Source organism: Tiliqua scincoides, chromosome 1, assembly GCF_035046505.1.
Source record: "Tiliqua scincoides isolate rTilSci1 chromosome 1, rTilSci1.hap2, whole genome shotgun sequence".
Classification (NCBI taxonomy): domain Eukaryota; kingdom Metazoa; phylum Chordata; class Lepidosauria; order Squamata; family Scincidae; genus Tiliqua; species Tiliqua scincoides.
In genome coordinates this window covers 36,232,678-36,249,762 of record NC_089821.1, presented here as the reverse complement: position 1 = coordinate 36,249,762, position 17,085 = coordinate 36,232,678, and the positions used below count along the sequence as shown (strand labels likewise).

Genomic DNA, 17,085 nt, shown 5'->3' with positions numbered 1-17,085 from the left:
AATTAGCAAGCATGTGTTGATTAGCTTTCAAGTCCTAAGAAGAAGTCCTCTTAATAAAATTAAACTAGCAGACTCAGCAGACTGATAAAGAAGGGAGTTAACTTATGAGAAATATCATCTTTATACATTAAGAGACTTGTACACTCACAGCGCAGTCTTATCCCCCCACCTGAGCTGGAGCAGCCCTGCCTGCACCAGTTCAGATGTCACAAATGTGCGGAAAAGCATGTTCGTGACTACTTGTGAGCCAGCAGTGCCAGCCCAACGGCCTGCCGGCACTGCATCCAGGAGCAGCACTGGCCAGCACATGTAAGGTTGCACTGGGTGATGAAGGGACATGGGGAGGTTGGTGGGGAGGGGGTGTTTCTGGGTGGGGGGAGGGCCGGATAGGGTGAATCAGTCCCGGCAGAGGACAGGATCAGCAGACGCCTCCTCCATCGTATCCTAACCTTCTCCACGGCTGTCTGGTTTTAGAAGCAGCATTCCAGATTTGCGCCAGTTATATAGCTGGCATGGATCTAAGAATCATCATAGAGGTGGCCGGGGCATTACTTGGGATAAGGGGAAATATATCCCCTTACTGCAAGGTGACCTCCAGCTATGTCCTAACCTGCACTGGATACATGTGGCCTGGCATAACATTGCTGGTGCAAGTTAGGATTGGGCTGCCTGTTAATACAAACCAAGCTAGATGATGATTTTGACAGAACCAATGAATCTATTTGTTAAATACATATGAAAAAACACATAGGTCCTATGCACATGTACCGCTTTAACCATGAATTAGCACTACTTGCATGAGCAGTCAAGTAGAATTGAGATTTAGGTTCACCCCTCTCCTTCCATGCACATGAGGGAATGGGATTTAAAACATTTTCTGCAGAATAAAGCACAGTTTTCCATTATGTTTGCATGTCGGAAGTTGTGCTTTATTCTAAACACAGTTCATTCACAATCCAGTATATGAACCCACAGTTTGATCCTGGTTTCAGATCTTGGTTTGTAACTATTGTCAGAATAAACCACAATTTTCTTAATTCATATGTAACAGGAAGGATTCATTTCTCCTTGGCTCAGATTGGGCACTCAGTGCTAAAAGACTGTTCAGTGTTACATGTGCATGCAGCCACTGTCAGTTCCAATGACATAGTAGCGGACAAAACTCCTGTTCTCATGGTCAGTAAGTTCCATTTTCACAAAAAAGGAAAAAGGTTGCGTGGTCAGTTATTTATCAAATGTTGGCTGCTTGCATATTAATGGAATGAATTCACAGTACATGTTTTGGGCACAATTAAATGACTTGAAAGCAAAGGGTCCTCCATTAATTCCAATGTGGATGATCCACACATACAACAGAATGCGTATATAGATCCTCCCTCAGTTAAAGTGAATAAGAACATAAGAACAGCCCCACTGGATCAGGCCATAGGCCCATCTAGTCCAGCTTCTTGTACCTCACAGCGGCCCACCAAATGCCCCAGGGAGCACACCAGATAACAAGAGACCTGCATCCTGGTGCCCTCTTTTGCATCTGGCATTGTCATAGCCCATTTCTAAAATCAGAAAGTTGCACATACACATCACGGCTTATAACCCATAATAGATTTTTCCTCCAGAAATTGGTCCAATCCCCTTTTAAAGGCATCTAGTCCAGATGTCATCACCACATCCTGTGGCAAGGAGCAGCCGCGGACCTCTGCAGCCTGTGCTCGGGGCAAAGCTCCGCAATGGCGCCCCCGTGGGCTATCGCCACCCCTGGCGTAGAAATCCCCCCCCACTCACCATAGGCTCACTGAGCCTCGCGCTACCTCCTCCAATGCCGGGGAAACCTCTTGAGTTTCCCCGGAGCTATAAACTGTGCTTCCGGCAACCGAAAGCACAGTTTCCACCCCCATTGGGAGCGTCAGAGAGGTTTCCGTGGGGCCCCAGCGGCCAGCACCTGGGGCATTTGCCCCAGGGCGCTCAATGGCAGGCACGCAACTGTCAAGGAGTTCCACAGACCGCACGCTGAGTAAAGAAAATATTTTCTTTTGTCTGTCCTAACCCTCCCAACACTCAGTTTTAGTGGATGTCCCCTGGTTCTGGCGTTATGTGAGAGTGTAAAGAGCATCTCTCTATCCACTCTATCCTTCCTGTGCATAATTTTGCATGTCTCAATCATGTCCCCCCTCAGGCGTCTCTTTTCTAGGCTGAAGAGGCCCAAATGCCGTAGCCTTTCCTCATAAGGTGGGTACCCCAGCCCAGTAATCATCTTAGTCGCTCTCTTTTGCACCTTTTCCATTTCCACTACATCCTTTTTGAGATGTGGCGATCAGAACTGGATGCAGTACTCCGGGTGTGGCCTTACCTGGAGAACCTGTTCTAAGTCAGAGAACCCTATGGTTTGCTTTGGCACTTCAAGGCCTGGAAGGAATAGCAAAACCAGAAGGAATGCCAATCTTTAGGAAAGTCTGCTCTGAAAAAAAGTAAGCTTGGCACTTCATAAACAATTTGAGTTACCTATGGTTTTAAGAGCGCAATCCTAAGTGCTCCTTTGACCAGTGCAAGTGCCTTGTGCTGGCCCAGTACTGTTATAAGGCACATCTGTGATGACTTGTGAGTCAGGGAGGCTGGCGTGAGGATGCGCGCTGGCCTCCCCATGCCGGAGTAAGCCTCAGGATGCCTATGTTTGTGCCAGCCTTTCCAGGCCGGTTCAGGGGTCTGGGCAGGCAGGCGGAGGGAGGCGTTTTGGGATGGGGGGAGAGCGGGTAGCGGGTGGGCCCATGGGCGAACAGCAGATTTGCAGGAGGAGGGGCCAGGATCCAGCACTTGTGCTGGATCCTAACCCCATTCCAAGGCAGCTCGGGTAGCTCTGGGCTGTTTGGATATGCACCACACCTCTTTAGGTGGTGCAGATCTGCGTAGCTCCATTGGGGCTGCTGCAGTTTTATCCGGGGTAACGGGAAGCGATTCCCCTTGCCCCAGGCTGAGTTGCTTTTCGCCCCCACCTCGCATTGGATACATGGCAGGCCAGCCGGCCTCCCCGTTCCAAAAAGTTAGGATTGGGCTGTAAATGTCACAAAGATCTAACTTAGCAAAGCCTCAAAGTGGTATGACTGACCTACAAAATACCATTCAATTAGTTAAAAATAACACAAATGCAATCTTAAACTGAATGAATTATGTTTAACAATCAATTAAAGCATTTCTATTCATTCAGGTTACAATATTATATTGAAATTATTTCTAAAATTATCTAGCTTGCCAAATATCAGTTTCTGCCTTTCTGCATTATACTCACATTGGCAGTCAGCTGGGTCGTGAGAGCCGAGACCTTCTCCTGGGATGCATCCAACTCCCTTCTTAACTTGCGAATCTAAATATTACATTTCAAAATATTATTTTGTTTTTAAAATACAACCTTCACAAGATACTGACACAGAAGTAAAAATGAGAAAACAAATGACTGCTTAAGAGAAGAAACAAATGATATCTCTAAAGCCTAACACTCTTCTGGACAAACTAGATGTTAGAACAGTAATTTTCAGACACTGTGCCACTCTCTGCAGGTGTGTTGCAGGGGTTTGGGAGAGGGTCATTTATTAGTAGGACACTGAGGAACATGAGCCCCTACTGGCAGTGTGTTGTGCCTTATCAATTGTCAAAAAACTGATGGTGTGCCTTCATAATTTTAGCACACTGTCAGTGTGCCTTGAGATGAAAAAGATTGAAATAGCTGTATTAAAAGAATGGCACAACTATGCTTTTAATACAGGTAGTGATTATTTAATCAGATGGCTGCTAACAGTAGGCACCAGTGAAAAGCTTGGGAATTCTCTTTGATCCAACTTTGATCCTAGATTCCCAGGTGGCAGCTATGGCCAGGACTTTATACCAACTTCAGGGCACAAACCTAAGTGCACCCTGGCCCAGGAGGGTAGCAAACGTGCTGTAAAGCATGTTTGCACCTCCCTCCAAGCCCTCCATGGAGGCCAGATCCAGGCTCTGTGGAGGTGGCAGCAGGTGAGTTCGTGCAGGCCAACAAGTGGATAGAGAGATGCTCTTTACACTCTCACATAACACCAGAACCAGGGGACATCCACTAAAATTGAGTGTTGGGAGGGTCAGGACAGACAAGAGAAAATATTTCTTTACTCAGCGTGTGGTTGGTCTGTGGAACTCCTTGCCGAAGGATGTGGTGACGGCATCTGGCCTGGATGCCTTTAAAAGGGGATTGGACAAGTTTCTGGGGGAAAAATCCATTATGGGTTACAAGCCATGATGTGTATGTGCAACCTCCTGATTTTAGAAATGGGTTATGTCAGAATGCCAGATGCAAGGGAGGGCACCAGGATGCAGGACTCTTGTTATCTGGTGTGCTCCCTGAGGCATTTGGTGGGCTGCTGTGAGATACAGGAAGCTGGACTAGATGGGCCTATGGCCTGATCCAGTGGGGCTGTTCTTATGTTAGAGGTTGGGGTGTGTGTGTAGGAAGGGCAGGGAGGGGTAGGCAGGTGTTTCGCGGCAGGAGGAGGGCAAGTGGCAGGCAGGCCTGTGGGCAGGCAGGCGGCAAGCAGGAGGCAGGGCCAGGACCCGCTAGTTATGCTGGATTCTAGCCCCATTCCTGGGTGGCGTGGAGGAGCTTCAGGCTGCTCCGTTCTGCTTGGATCTGTGACACCTTTTTAGGATGGCCCAGATCCGACTAGACCCATTGGAGCCTTTGGGGCTCTTCCTGGGGTAAGAAGAAATGTTTCCCCTTGCCTCGGACCGAGCCTCAACCAGCCCCAACCTTGCCCTGGATACAGCGCAGGTCTACCGGCCTGCCTGCTTCAGCACAAGTTAGGATTGTGCTGCCTGTTGGTTTGGCAACTGAGCCTCTTTTTGAATGACAGGCATCTTTTCACAATACATGTACTGGCAACTCCATGATGACTGCTTTAATGCTCTACATAGGGCTATCCTTGAAAGCAGTTTAGAAACTTCAGCAGGTCCAGAAGGTGGTGACTTGATTCTTAACTAGGACTGCTCACAGGGGACACACTATATTAATTCTGCAAGAAGTCTATTAGCTTCTAGTTGTGTTCCAAGGTAAAATTAAGGGCTTGTCCGTTAAAGTTGTATGTGGCTTTGAATGTAAAACTTTATTTTTGTTCCTGTCTCCTCCCAGGTCTTGCCATTGTACCGTCAGAATGGACTTGAAGATGGCAGTAAAATCACTAAATAACATCTCTGTGTTGGGGTGACAAACTGGGTTGCTATTCTGATAAGCTGGTCAGCCTGCAAATTGTCTTTAATTCCAACAACCCAAAGACAACAACCACCACCAACAAAAAGTAGGAAACAAGGCTAGTAAATAAAATCTCTAATTGGGAAAAGCTATGATCAGGAGTCAATACATGCAACAAATTTTTTCTAAGTCTGGAAACTTAATATAAGAACAGATCAATTCAATCCCACCTGCCGTCCGTTGATGCAGAGGCACCAAAATGGCAACTGCTTTATCCTATGGTGATGGGAGTAGTCCAGGAGGTCTCCTCTAGGTAAAGGAATAACTGATCCCTTACCTGAAGGTAAGCCTCCGTGGCGCAGGTGGGACAGCTGGAACAGCTAAATTGCTGTTGTAAGTCTGCAGGATTGGTCTGGGGAAGGGTGCTAGTATATTAGCAACTTCCCACCAGCACTGCTGGCAGCGCAATAACTCACATGATGTCTTAGAGCCTTTTGCAACAGATGCTGACTGCTTTACAGCAGTCCATGCTGTCGCAAGAGGCTTGCCACCATTGAGCAGCGAGGGAAGAATTGGGCCCAAAGTTAGTGATATAAGGGAATGCGGCAGGAGCAGTAGGAATACATACACACATCTGGGACCCAATTCATTCAGTCTATTTGATCTATTGGGCACATGCAGTCCTTGCACATTCACAGTTCTCTATGTAAGGCAGAAAGGTTCATGGGTGGGTAGGAGGTGGGTGGGTATTCCACACGTGCAAGTAGAGAGGATTCTTTGGAGAACTGGACTGGAGCCTTTAATTTTACAAAAGCTGAGAGTAGAAATGCCTACCTTAGAAACACCACATACTAAGAAAGTCCCAGTCGCTGAAGATAGGAAATATGTTAGCTAGCATTAAAGAAAATAAATTTCTCCTTACCTCTGACTGGCACTTTTCTTCAGGCTGGAAAAGAAGAATTTTAAGAGTTCTTATGTATGAAGAGTATATTAAAATCAAAATTAAAATCAACATTACTGCAAAACTTTATGAGTCTTTTTTTCCCTTTTCTGCAACTAACAGCATATATGGGGTGAAAACAGGAAAATGACCCAGGGTTAGAGGGCTAAAACCTCTGCTCCCACAGCACTACAGCCCTTATCCAACTTGCCCCTCCCTGGGGCTGCTTTTAATCCAAGAAAAAGATACTCAGAGATCCAATCATGGGGATCCTGTTTCATGACTAGTTGGTCCTGTCATGTCATTATTCTCTCAATATGCTACATCCTGAGGTTAATGAGTGCAACAGATATAGAGAAAAGAACTCCATACGGAGGAGCTACCATTAGGAAGTTTTTCTGATATCCAGTCTTTATCCACCAGAACTTTCTATCCCCATTCTTCTTCTTCAAGACATATCCTATGCTGCCCAATTTGTATCACACACCCACTAAACATACCCACTTTTTCTTTGACAAAATTTAAAGAGCTAAATTCAGAACAAATGGGAGAACTGAAATAAGCATGCTTAAGATTCACAGAAATCAACGGGAAATAAGGATCCAGTTGTAACTTAACAGTTGCCATGTAAATGTTCTGTGGCCACAGTGTTCTTACCTGAATGGATGGATAATTTCACTCAAGCAAGAGGTCCTTTTCTGAACAGAAAGAGTGCCTATGAGAGTGGATGGGGCTTGCAATCATGAAGTGCCTATGTGTGAACAGTTCGGATTCAACCCATGGTGAATCTTCTGGATTGTACCCAATTTTGAGCTTGAAGATAGACATTTCTATTTTGTGACACTCACCGTTGAATAAATAGATGATGTGCTGGAAACCAAAGAGAGAGAGGACCCGTGCACTAAAGAAAACAGAAAATAAACACATTGCTCATCTGATCGCTTGTGTATATAATACAGTAATGATAGCAGATTATTCACAGCAGATGCTGCTAGCGGGTTTAACATTTCATCAGCAGCCTATTAAAAAATTGCATCACTAGTCATAAACGTGTTTGCTCAAAACAATCTTTGCAGAGGTATCAAGAAGGAAGCTGAAATAAATGGAGCCATTATACAGAACGTTCCCTCAAATGGTCTCAAACAAAGCTTTTAAAAAATCATTGTTTGCATGTAAACGTTTGCCTGCTTGTTGCATCTCAAACAAAGTTATGACAGTGCATGAAAAATGAAACTGAAGATGACGAGAAGCAGACAATGTAAAGGTTCAACTGACCAGTCCAGTTTCACCATACGGTTGGCCTGAAGCATAAACAGCAAAAGGGAATTAAAAGATTTTACCAAAAAAAGAGTTTGAATAGAAATATTTTGGCATAAATAATACACATAACGACTCATTTCATTTTAAAGGTATGTAATCCAAGAGAAAAAAAATATATATTTTGACAACTCTGCTAGACCAAAAAAGGGAAAAAATTGTAGTTTTGTACATACATTTTGCTTTAAAAAAAGAAACATTCTCATCTAAGACTAAAACCAAAATAGATGTGACTTTAAATACACTTCCCCATCTCTCTATTTTTTTTTTTTTTTAAACAACACCTGTTGAAAAGGAGGCGCTCCAGATTGGGACAGCTGGGAGGTTATTTTGTGAGGATTTTTTTTTTTCACTCTTTCCTCTAAGCTAGGCAAGAGAGCTTGGGTTCATTCTTTTTTCTCCTTTCAATCCTACTGAAATGATCAGCCCAAAGGTGGAAGTTGCTGTGGGGGGACACATTTACTGTCTGGGAGCAACAACAAATCAGCACTTTTTAAACTGTAAAAGTAGGGAAAGGCCACTGATTAATGTACCATTCGTTTCAAGAAAGACCAGTAGTTAAACACAGCTGCTCACTTGGATATTTGATTAAAGCATAAACATTTTTATTAAGACATTCCGAATTCAGTCACAAGACTGCAACAAGACAGACCTTGATTTGATGGGTTTATACTGTATATACAGTACTTTTTAGGTTTGCCAGTACTTTTGTATTTTGGGGTTGATTTTGTTTTACTGAATTTTTGTGATTGTGTTTTCTTGTTCCTTTTTAGTTTGTAAAGCTATCTTGGGTCATGTTGGGCAAGAAAGATGAAATACAAATACATGTTGTTTAAAGAAAATTTTCAATGTGTGATTTGCACTTGTTAAGGGAATTTTGCATTCAAAGAGTGCTCTGGAAAAAAAAGTCATTCACATCTACATTTCACTCCTAATAGCCAAGGGCTTAACTATATACAATGGGTAACAGCTGCTAGAGACCTGTTTGCCTCTGGTAATGTTCACTAAAAGAACTGGCAGCATGGCATGTTGTGTTTTTTCCACCTCCTGCAAGCAGAAGCTGATGAACTTAGGTGGGCTGGAGATGTGAGAACACAGAATGAGTTGACACATCAGATTTTTTACTAGATGTTACCAGCTAGTCTTCAACCACTCATCTACCATAACGTGCAGTTAGACCCAGAGGGATTGACATCTAACTCAACGAAGCTGCATACATCAAATCAAATTGGCAAATCGGTATTTAAACCAATGAAGGATGTCAAGAAGCCGAACTCAGAGCCCACTCCTATCCAATGTCCCAGCAGTGATGCAGCCACAATGCAGCTCCCAGGTTAGAGAACAAACATTCCTTTTCTTTGAGGAGGTCTCTATGACTGCCCCTGCACTGCAGGATGCAGTGCATGCCCCATTGGCATGGCTGCATTGACGCTGCAAAGTTGGATAGGATGGGGCACTAAAACTGCAAGCAAGCATGCATCCCATTCTCTGAAGAGACAAGCTACCACATAGGCCAAGCAGATCTCCATCACAGGACAGATGGAAAAGAACAGGGAAGAGGACCTGAAACTGCATTGTGTTCTCACAGCGGTGTAAAGAAGCCTGCATACATACAGCAATACATCTCATACTGCAGGGAATGTGTTTTGGAAAGTCAAGCACTGTGCAAAACAACACTTATAGAAGCTTAACCATGTCTGTGAGGCAGGACACTGGTGCTGACTGGCCCCATACTTCCCAGAATGTACTCCTCCTATTGGCTAGAATAGTTGTCAATCATGCTGCAACACAGAGCACTACAATAAATGAGTGCTAAAGGACACAGCACGATGGAAGTTATTGCTTCACAGTCTGTTTCTGACTTCTCTGTAGTTAATATTTCTACTGAAAAGCATGTTAAGACTCTTTTCACATCTGATGCCAAAAATAACTGAATGCTTCATGATCCAGACTTTCCTTGCACAAAGGGCAAAGTGTATACACCCTACACACGGTGGAGAAAGAGCATGGAAAAGGAATTTTTGACAAGCATACTTTCAGGATCAAAGGTAATGGAGAACGTAATTTTTCTCTTTCTCCCTGTCTTATTCTTCCTGCTTGCTATTCAGTGACGGCCTCTGATGGCGTCAAGACCCTCTGTTCTTCAACGCTCCAACAATCTAGCCTTTCTCATGCAGGCTACTCACACACACAGGGTCACTGGATTACAGCCATGCTTGCAATACTACATTTCATGTGCTCAATAAAATAGTGTCACCAAGTTCACTTTTCTAGCAGCAACTCTATTCTGATATCTGCTTCTCTACAAATACTTTTGAAATTAATTTGACTAAGGACGCAATCCTAACTGAGCTCAGCAGACACAAGGCTCTGGGGTGGGTGGGAAAGAGGCAGGAGGGAGGCGTTCTGGGGCGAAGGGAAGACAAGGAGATGGTGGTCCCAGGGTGAGGAGTGGGAGGTGGTGCTGGTACCCGGCTCTTATGCCGGATCCCAACTCCATTCCCGAGCAGCGCAGAGCGGTTTCAACCCGCTCTGGTCTTCTCAGACTTATGCTGCCTCAGTAGGTAGCACAAGTCTGAGGAGACCCAAAGGGGCTTCAGTGGCTTACCTGGGTAAGGGGAAGAGTTTCCCCTTACCTCTGGCTGAGGGGCCCTTACTTTGGCGCCTCTTACCCCCTTACTTTGGTGCCCTATCTCATGCTGGATACAGTGCAAGTCTCCTGGTTTGCCTGTTCCAGCGCAAGATAGGATTGCACTGTAAGACATTTCCAACTAATTGAGAAGTGACTTTTACCAGAAAGCAAAAACTATGCCACCCTAAAGTAGTGAAATGCTCCCATTATAAGCAACTTTTCTCTTTATAGTCATACAATACCAAGATATTTAGGTAATTTGTTGGTAGACGAAAGGGCTTATGTTTTAGAAAATCTGAATATCAATTGTGATGTTGATCTCACTTGAAAAGTTTATATTAAGTTACACCACTTTGGTTCCAATATTAATCTTGGCATAGAAAATATTTCACATATTTCATTCTAAGTGCTCTCAATTTTATTCCCTTCTATTAGAGAAAATTATAATTCTCCTTGTTTGCTGTTCCCAAAGGAATTAATGTAGTCTAAAATGCAAATAAAAATGAAACCATAAACACAAATCCATTGTCACTATGATTTCTAGGAAAGGGTGAAAAAGAAAATCATATTTAAATTAACAATTTCATAGTTAACCATGAAATGGATGAACTAGTCTAAGCAAAAACTTAGTTTTAACATGCCATTAAAATCTCTAATTACTTTGCTTTCCTCAACAGCCTTCATTGCAGTATTATATATAATATAGTATGGACACAACATACTATATTATCTGATCTGATCACCCTGTTAGGCTAGGCCAGTGGTTCTCAAACTTTTCCAGTCTGCGGCTCCCCTGATCCTTGTAGCCATTGGCCATGGCTCCCCATTACATCACCTCACCTCAGTTACCCCCAAAATGGGGACAAATGTGTTATAATTAAACACTAGAAACAAAAAACAGCTGCCAGCACTCTGAGGCTGCAATCCTAACCACACTTACCTGAGAGTAAGCCCGATTGAACAAAATAGGACTTACTTCTGATTAGACCTGGTTAGGATTGTGCCCTGAGTTTGTTAGCAGCACACCTGGAGGAGTTTGGAAAGGGAGGGGGGAAGTGATGAATTTGCTGGGGGAGGGGAAGACTTTGTTTTGTGTGCATCTGCTAATTGCAAACTGATGCAAACTGAGACCCAGAGATTGTGGCTGCAATCCTAACCTCACTTTCCTGGGAGTAAGTCCCACTGAACACAGTAGGACTCAGAAGTGAGTAGACCTAGCTAGGATTGTGCCTTTTGTCTTATAATAGCAGCTAACATGGGAAGTAACCCCCCCTAAAAAGGAGGCAGGAGGAAAAGGAGGGGTGGCTGAAAAGGAATGGTGTTTTTATTTTTTAATCCATTTTTGGAGACAAAGCCATCAAGAGTGGCTTTTTTCTTTTTTGAAGGGGGAGAAAAAAGAGAAAGGCGAGGATCCTTGGTTAACCTGACAGACTCCAAGCCTATGTAGGTCTACTCAAAAGTAAGTCCCATTTGAGTCAATGGAGCTTACTCCCAGGAAAGTGCAACTAGGATTGCAGCCACACACAGCAAGATTACAACTCATCCCCGAAATACATGCTCACACACATACACCCCAACATGCAGGTGCCACCCCTATTTCCCCAGGCAAGATGGAGGGATGCAGGCTGGGGCATTTGGACACCCCCCCCCCCAAGAGCATGCTGGGCTACCTCCTTCCCAAGCGGAGGAAAGAGCTTTGCTGCTCTCTCTAGGTCAGACTTGCCTCCCAGTTTGAAGCCTGCCAGGAGCGGGCCCTGTGCTGATGAGATGCAGCACCTCCTCCGTTGCCCAGCCAACCTTTCCCCACCATGTTTCCCACGCCCTCCCCAACCCACCCCGTTCTCAACCTTGGAAAAGCAGCAAGTCAGGAGGCAGCATGTGCATCTGAGCAGAGCTCCTTCCTTCCCAAGCAGAGGAAAGCGCTGCACTGCCTGTACTTACTCTTGCCTCCCAGAAGCACGCCCTGTGCTGATTAGATGCAGTACCCCCACACTCTTCTCTCCTCCAGCCTTGACCAATCCCAGGATGCCCAGGACGAGGGGCACACTGGGAAATGTAGTCCATGGGGCAAGGTTGCACATGGAGAGAGCTCCATGATAAGATGCGGCACCTCTGCCTGCCCAGTCAGCCTTCTCTCCCAACTCCCCCCACCATGTTTCACACTGCCCCACCTACCTCACCTCACGCTGCCCCACTCATCTTGTTCTCAGCCTCGGAAAAGCAGCAAGTCAGGAGGCTGCAGCGGAGCTTAGCAGAGCTCAGCAGCAGAGCAGCTGCGGCCACCTCTCTCCCTGAGATGCCTGGCGACGCCCCTGGAGGCTAGCCATGCCTCACTAGGGAGGCGGGATGCACAGATTGAATACTTCAGGGCTAGGCACATAGTTTAGTTGAAAAGACATTAAGGGCACAATTCTAACTTGCGCTGAAGCAGGAAGGCCAGCAGGCCTGCGCTGCATCCAGAGCACATTTTTGGGCCAGAAGTGGTGCAACCCAAGGCAAGAGGAAAACTGTCCCCTTACCCTGGGTTGTGCTGCACTGGCCCCAATGGGTCTATTCAGATCTGCACCACCTCTGGGGATGGTGCAAATCTGAGAAGAAGGATCAGTCAGAGGTTGTTCCACACCACCCAGGAATGAGGTCAGGATCTGGCATAACTGATGGATCCTGGTCCCACCCCAAGAACACCTGCCACCTGCCTTCCCCCTGCTCCGAAACGCCCCTCCCCACCCTCCTCATCCCTGTGTCAGCCAAATTCAGTGGACGCAAACATACCCCACTTGGCTTGGATCCAGTGTGGGGAGCCCAGCACAACTCCAAATTCCGTAAGGCATGTTTGCAATACCCCTGGGTCGGCACAAGTGACTTGTGCCGGCCTAACCTAGGGGTTAGGATTGTGCTGCACTTCTATATCTAAACAAGACACTAATTCAATTCTACAAAATATCACTAGTTTCTAGGTATCTTTGTTGTTTGAAAGAAAAATCCTAAAAACATGTTTTGACAAATATCGAAGTAAGTGATTCCAAATTCAGTAAGGGTGCAATCCTAACCCCTTACACGTCAGTGCTTTCCAGCACTGTCATAAGGGCAATGCAGCTCTGAGGTAAGGGAACAAACATTCCCTTACTTTGAGGAGGCCTCCATGAGTGACACCCAACTGTAGGATTGAGCACACGTCCCATTGGCACCACTATGCCAGTGCTGGAAAGCACTGGCATAAGGGGTTAGGATTGTGCTCTAACTGTCTATAGCCACAGATTACCACAAAAACACATTCAGTTGAGGGTATTTCAGACAAAGAAGCATGAATTCTGCAAGAGAAAGATCTGCATTGCCTAAAACAATTAGGAATTTGAAATGTATAAGGTAAGCAAATACAAGACACTATAAATGCTTTAATGCAGGGGTAACCTTTGCAGGCTTAGCAGCCAGACATTTGGTGATGATGTCATCATTGAACTTCCAAGATGCCAAGCTCTACAGAGCTGTACTCCACACTGTACAGAGCTTGGCTTTGGAGATTAAGCCTCCCACCCAATTTGCTGTACACCATGGAGCTGGAGCCGTGGAGTCATCTACAAACCAGAGTCCCACCTCCAGAAATCCTGGTGCTGCTGCCTTCTGGGTAAGAGCACTATCAAACACAGTTGGTGAAGGCCTCGGGAACAAGTGGTGGATAACTTTGATTGGTATGCCGATTCAGCCCGCGGACCATAGGTTGCTGACTTCTACTTTAATGGAACAGGGTAGAGCTGGCACAAGACCACCTGGTGCCTGATGGATTGTGCCAAATACTGTCCCTTCCTTATCAGAAGGATAAGGATGCACTGATGCACCAGTCTCTGCTCCTTGTACTCCCTGGAGAAATTCTAGCCCAACATTCTCCTCTTCTCCACAATTCCTCTTTCGCTTTGTCCCCCTCTTCCTTTCCAATTCAGGGAGCAAGAGGAGGAGCGATGGAGAAGTGTGGCTGGGCAAAAATTGGTGCCCCCTGCCAGTCTCCTGGATGAACGTATCAGTTGGCCTCATAGATAGGCCATCTACGGAACTGGTTATTGGAGCAACGGCATTAGGTAAAGCAGTAGGATTAGAACAGGAATGAGTAAACAATTGAATATACAAGAAAGATACAAGGGCATAGACTGAACACATCATTACATATTGAAAAAGGGAGACTGTGCATTGTTGCAATCAGAAGCAAGGGAGTTTTTTAGTGGAGACGGCACACTTTAAAAGGGCATTTCACCATGCTTATACCTGCAAAATGTGAATTACTAAATTTATGAGTGAAGCCTTGGGCAGACCCAATCAGGCTGCAAAGGAAGAGGAAGCGTTCACCTTTTGCCCCCAATTTCAGCCCTGATCTGGCCCTGGCTGTGGTTGCTATTTACAAAACAAACAAACTTGTAGGAACAGATGACATGTTTAAGGTCACATCTAGATTGTCCCTAGGCTGCTATGCATCATATTTAGGTTTAAACAGAATCCTGACACTGATTTCCTCCTTTTCTTTATAAAACTTTGCTTGCATTCCAAGTTAGCACTGATGCTCAGAGCTTACTTTTGTGGATGAAACCACTAGTGAGGATGCCATTCAAAGTCTAAGTTAGCTAATCAGCTAAATTTATTTTCTTTTTTATTTTTCACTCTTTGTTTAACAAAACTAATATTAATTGACACTAAATGTTCTGACATTTGAGTAATTTTTTAGATTCCATTTGGTACAGTTTTCTTCCTCTGTTGATTAACGCCCCAATCCTATCCAACTTTCCAGCACTGGTGCAGCTGCAATGGGGCCCTGAGCTAAGGGAATACATGTTCCAATATCTTGCTGTGACTGCCCCTCCACCACAGGATGCAGCGCATACCCCACTGGCACAGCTGCACCAGCACTGAAAAATTGGATAGGATTGGTCCCTAAGTTGGCAACTTTAATAAACCTTTGGAAAAAGATCTTCAGTTAACTTACCCTCTTCAAAGCCATCCCGAAATGACCCAGAACGGCTCATTGTCCTGCTCTTTTCATCCAGTGACATTGAGCTGTTCCGGAACCGGGTTTCACTGTAAGGATCATACGGGCCATCCGCGTTAGACAGACTGTGAGTTCGTAGCATGGTTGGATTTGACAAGCTCATCTGAGCTGCTGTAGTGGGGCTTGCTACAAAGCAAGACACAGAAAAGACAGGAATCAATGTACATGCAACTACCACAAGACATTTTATATTCTATTGCCTTAAGAAGTTATTTGATGGACGATACAAACATATCTATCCTTAATATCTAGGGCCCTGCTCTTAGTAAAATCAGCAGCCAAACTGTAATGGGTTGTGACTGGTGACAGAGCAGCACCTTAATGGTGGTATCTTGCTTGTGGAAAACTCCCCCCATGGATGGTCAGCAGATTACAATTTTGGCAAGATGTGTGTGAGTGTGCAAGGGCAGAGATGAAACGGGAAGGGAAGATATTCAGTTGCTGCTACTCTTCTTGTCCAGTATCACCTCTGTCCAACCAGTGAGTTCTCATTTCCCTAGTACAGAAGGTAAGGGATTGGCTCACATAGTAAATAGATGCAATGTGGCTTCTAGGGAATGGGTACACTGAATTAGATCTGGCTTCAGGATAGGTCCTGCTACAAACCTAACCAAAGTACACTCTGTCAAACCCTTAACCACCTGAAAGCCAATTTATCTGACAAAACTGAAAGTCAATTTATTCCTTCCTGCCACACCTCTACCAGACTGCTAGGTCAACTAGCTCCCATCTCTTTGATCTGCCATCTAGTTACTTAACCTACTACTACTGTACTTGGATAATTAAATCCCTGCTGCTTGTTTCTCCCCTCCCTATCACAGTGCATCCTCCTTTGTTTTACTTTGTTTTGACTATGGCAAGCCCATCTGTAGCCTGTCTCATTTTCAGCCATCTCATTTTTCTGAAAGGCCTAAGAATCTGCTGAACATCTCTTTCTGAGCAATGAAAATGTTATATCTAAAGCACCACACGGACACTACATTGAATTTGACTGCATTTATTTTGGAAAACGGGAGCTTTGGTTCAGTAGGTTACCAGAAGACAGTCAGACAAAGAAGCCAAGGTGGTCCATTTATTTGTGACAACAAGATACTGTGCTATACTCAGCTTTTAAAGGTAGGCATGCTAATCATGAAGAGATTACTCACCAAGTTGGGAGAAGTTAAATCTAGTTCCAGAAGGTGACGTTATGCTAGAACCAGATGAAAACGGAGAACTGACAACTGTATCCTGAAGGCCTCCAGCCGAGTGTGAACGCAGCCATTCTTTTGCCTCTTCTTGACTGCGAAGTTGTGAAGATGGAGTATACCTGCATAAACATAGCTAGGCTTAGTCTTTGTGCAAGACAAATTTTGCTGGGCCCAAATCCAAAGCACATGGACAGAACAAATGAGTCTTCTGAATCTGTTTACTATGGATTGTGCCAACAGAAGGAAGTTAATGAGGGAAGCCCTGGGGACCTGATTTTACATACATAAGTAAACTTTATCAGTAGGAGTGTTCCAAAGTTCACACTCAGGATAAGGTCTTTGCTGGTCCCTTTCATCACATGATTACATTAAGGCTGACCTAGTCTCTTATGAAATGCAATCTCACAGCATTGTTTTTTGGTGTGCTCCAGTCTCACATATGTCAAACTCTGCTGCTAAAGGTAGATAGAATGAGGGAAACCAGTCACAGCAAAGCAAAATGCAGTTTATGTAATACTACTCAAGGAAGAACACAGTGGATATAGATCAGAGTTTTCCAACAGCCATATTCCAACATTCCAACATAGGCTTGTACAAAACCACTCATGTACTTGCTGCGGCAAGTAAGAATTGCCTCCAGGCAAGGGAGTTCGGGATCATTTTTTTTTTGTCCTTTCAAGTTATTTTTACATTGTAGTTTGCAGGCAGACTGGATAATAAATGTTATGTATATTAGGGCGCAATCCTAACCCCTTATGTCTGTGCTTT

At 44.7% G+C, this 17,085-nt stretch overlaps 1 protein-coding gene across 4 annotated transcripts in view; it reads right to left on the bottom strand.

The window, feature by feature from the left end:
- Positions 1–17,085, bottom strand: part of NAV2 (neuron navigator 2) — a 341,851-nt gene that overhangs the window by 46,753 nt on the left and 278,013 nt on the right. For all 4 annotated transcript variants that reach the window (XM_066636906.1, XM_066636923.1, XM_066636914.1 and 1 more), the window contains 5 exons: positions 16,276–16,436; positions 15,065–15,253; positions 6,995–7,047; positions 6,129–6,152; positions 3,281–3,355 (listed from right to left, as the gene is read on the bottom strand). In XM_066636906.1, the coding sequence (XP_066493003.1) occupies positions 3,281–3,355; positions 6,129–6,152; positions 6,995–7,047; positions 15,065–15,253; positions 16,276–16,436 (502 nt within the window). The remainder of the gene's footprint in view (positions 1–3,280; positions 3,356–6,128; positions 6,153–6,994; positions 7,048–15,064; positions 15,254–16,275; positions 16,437–17,085) is intronic.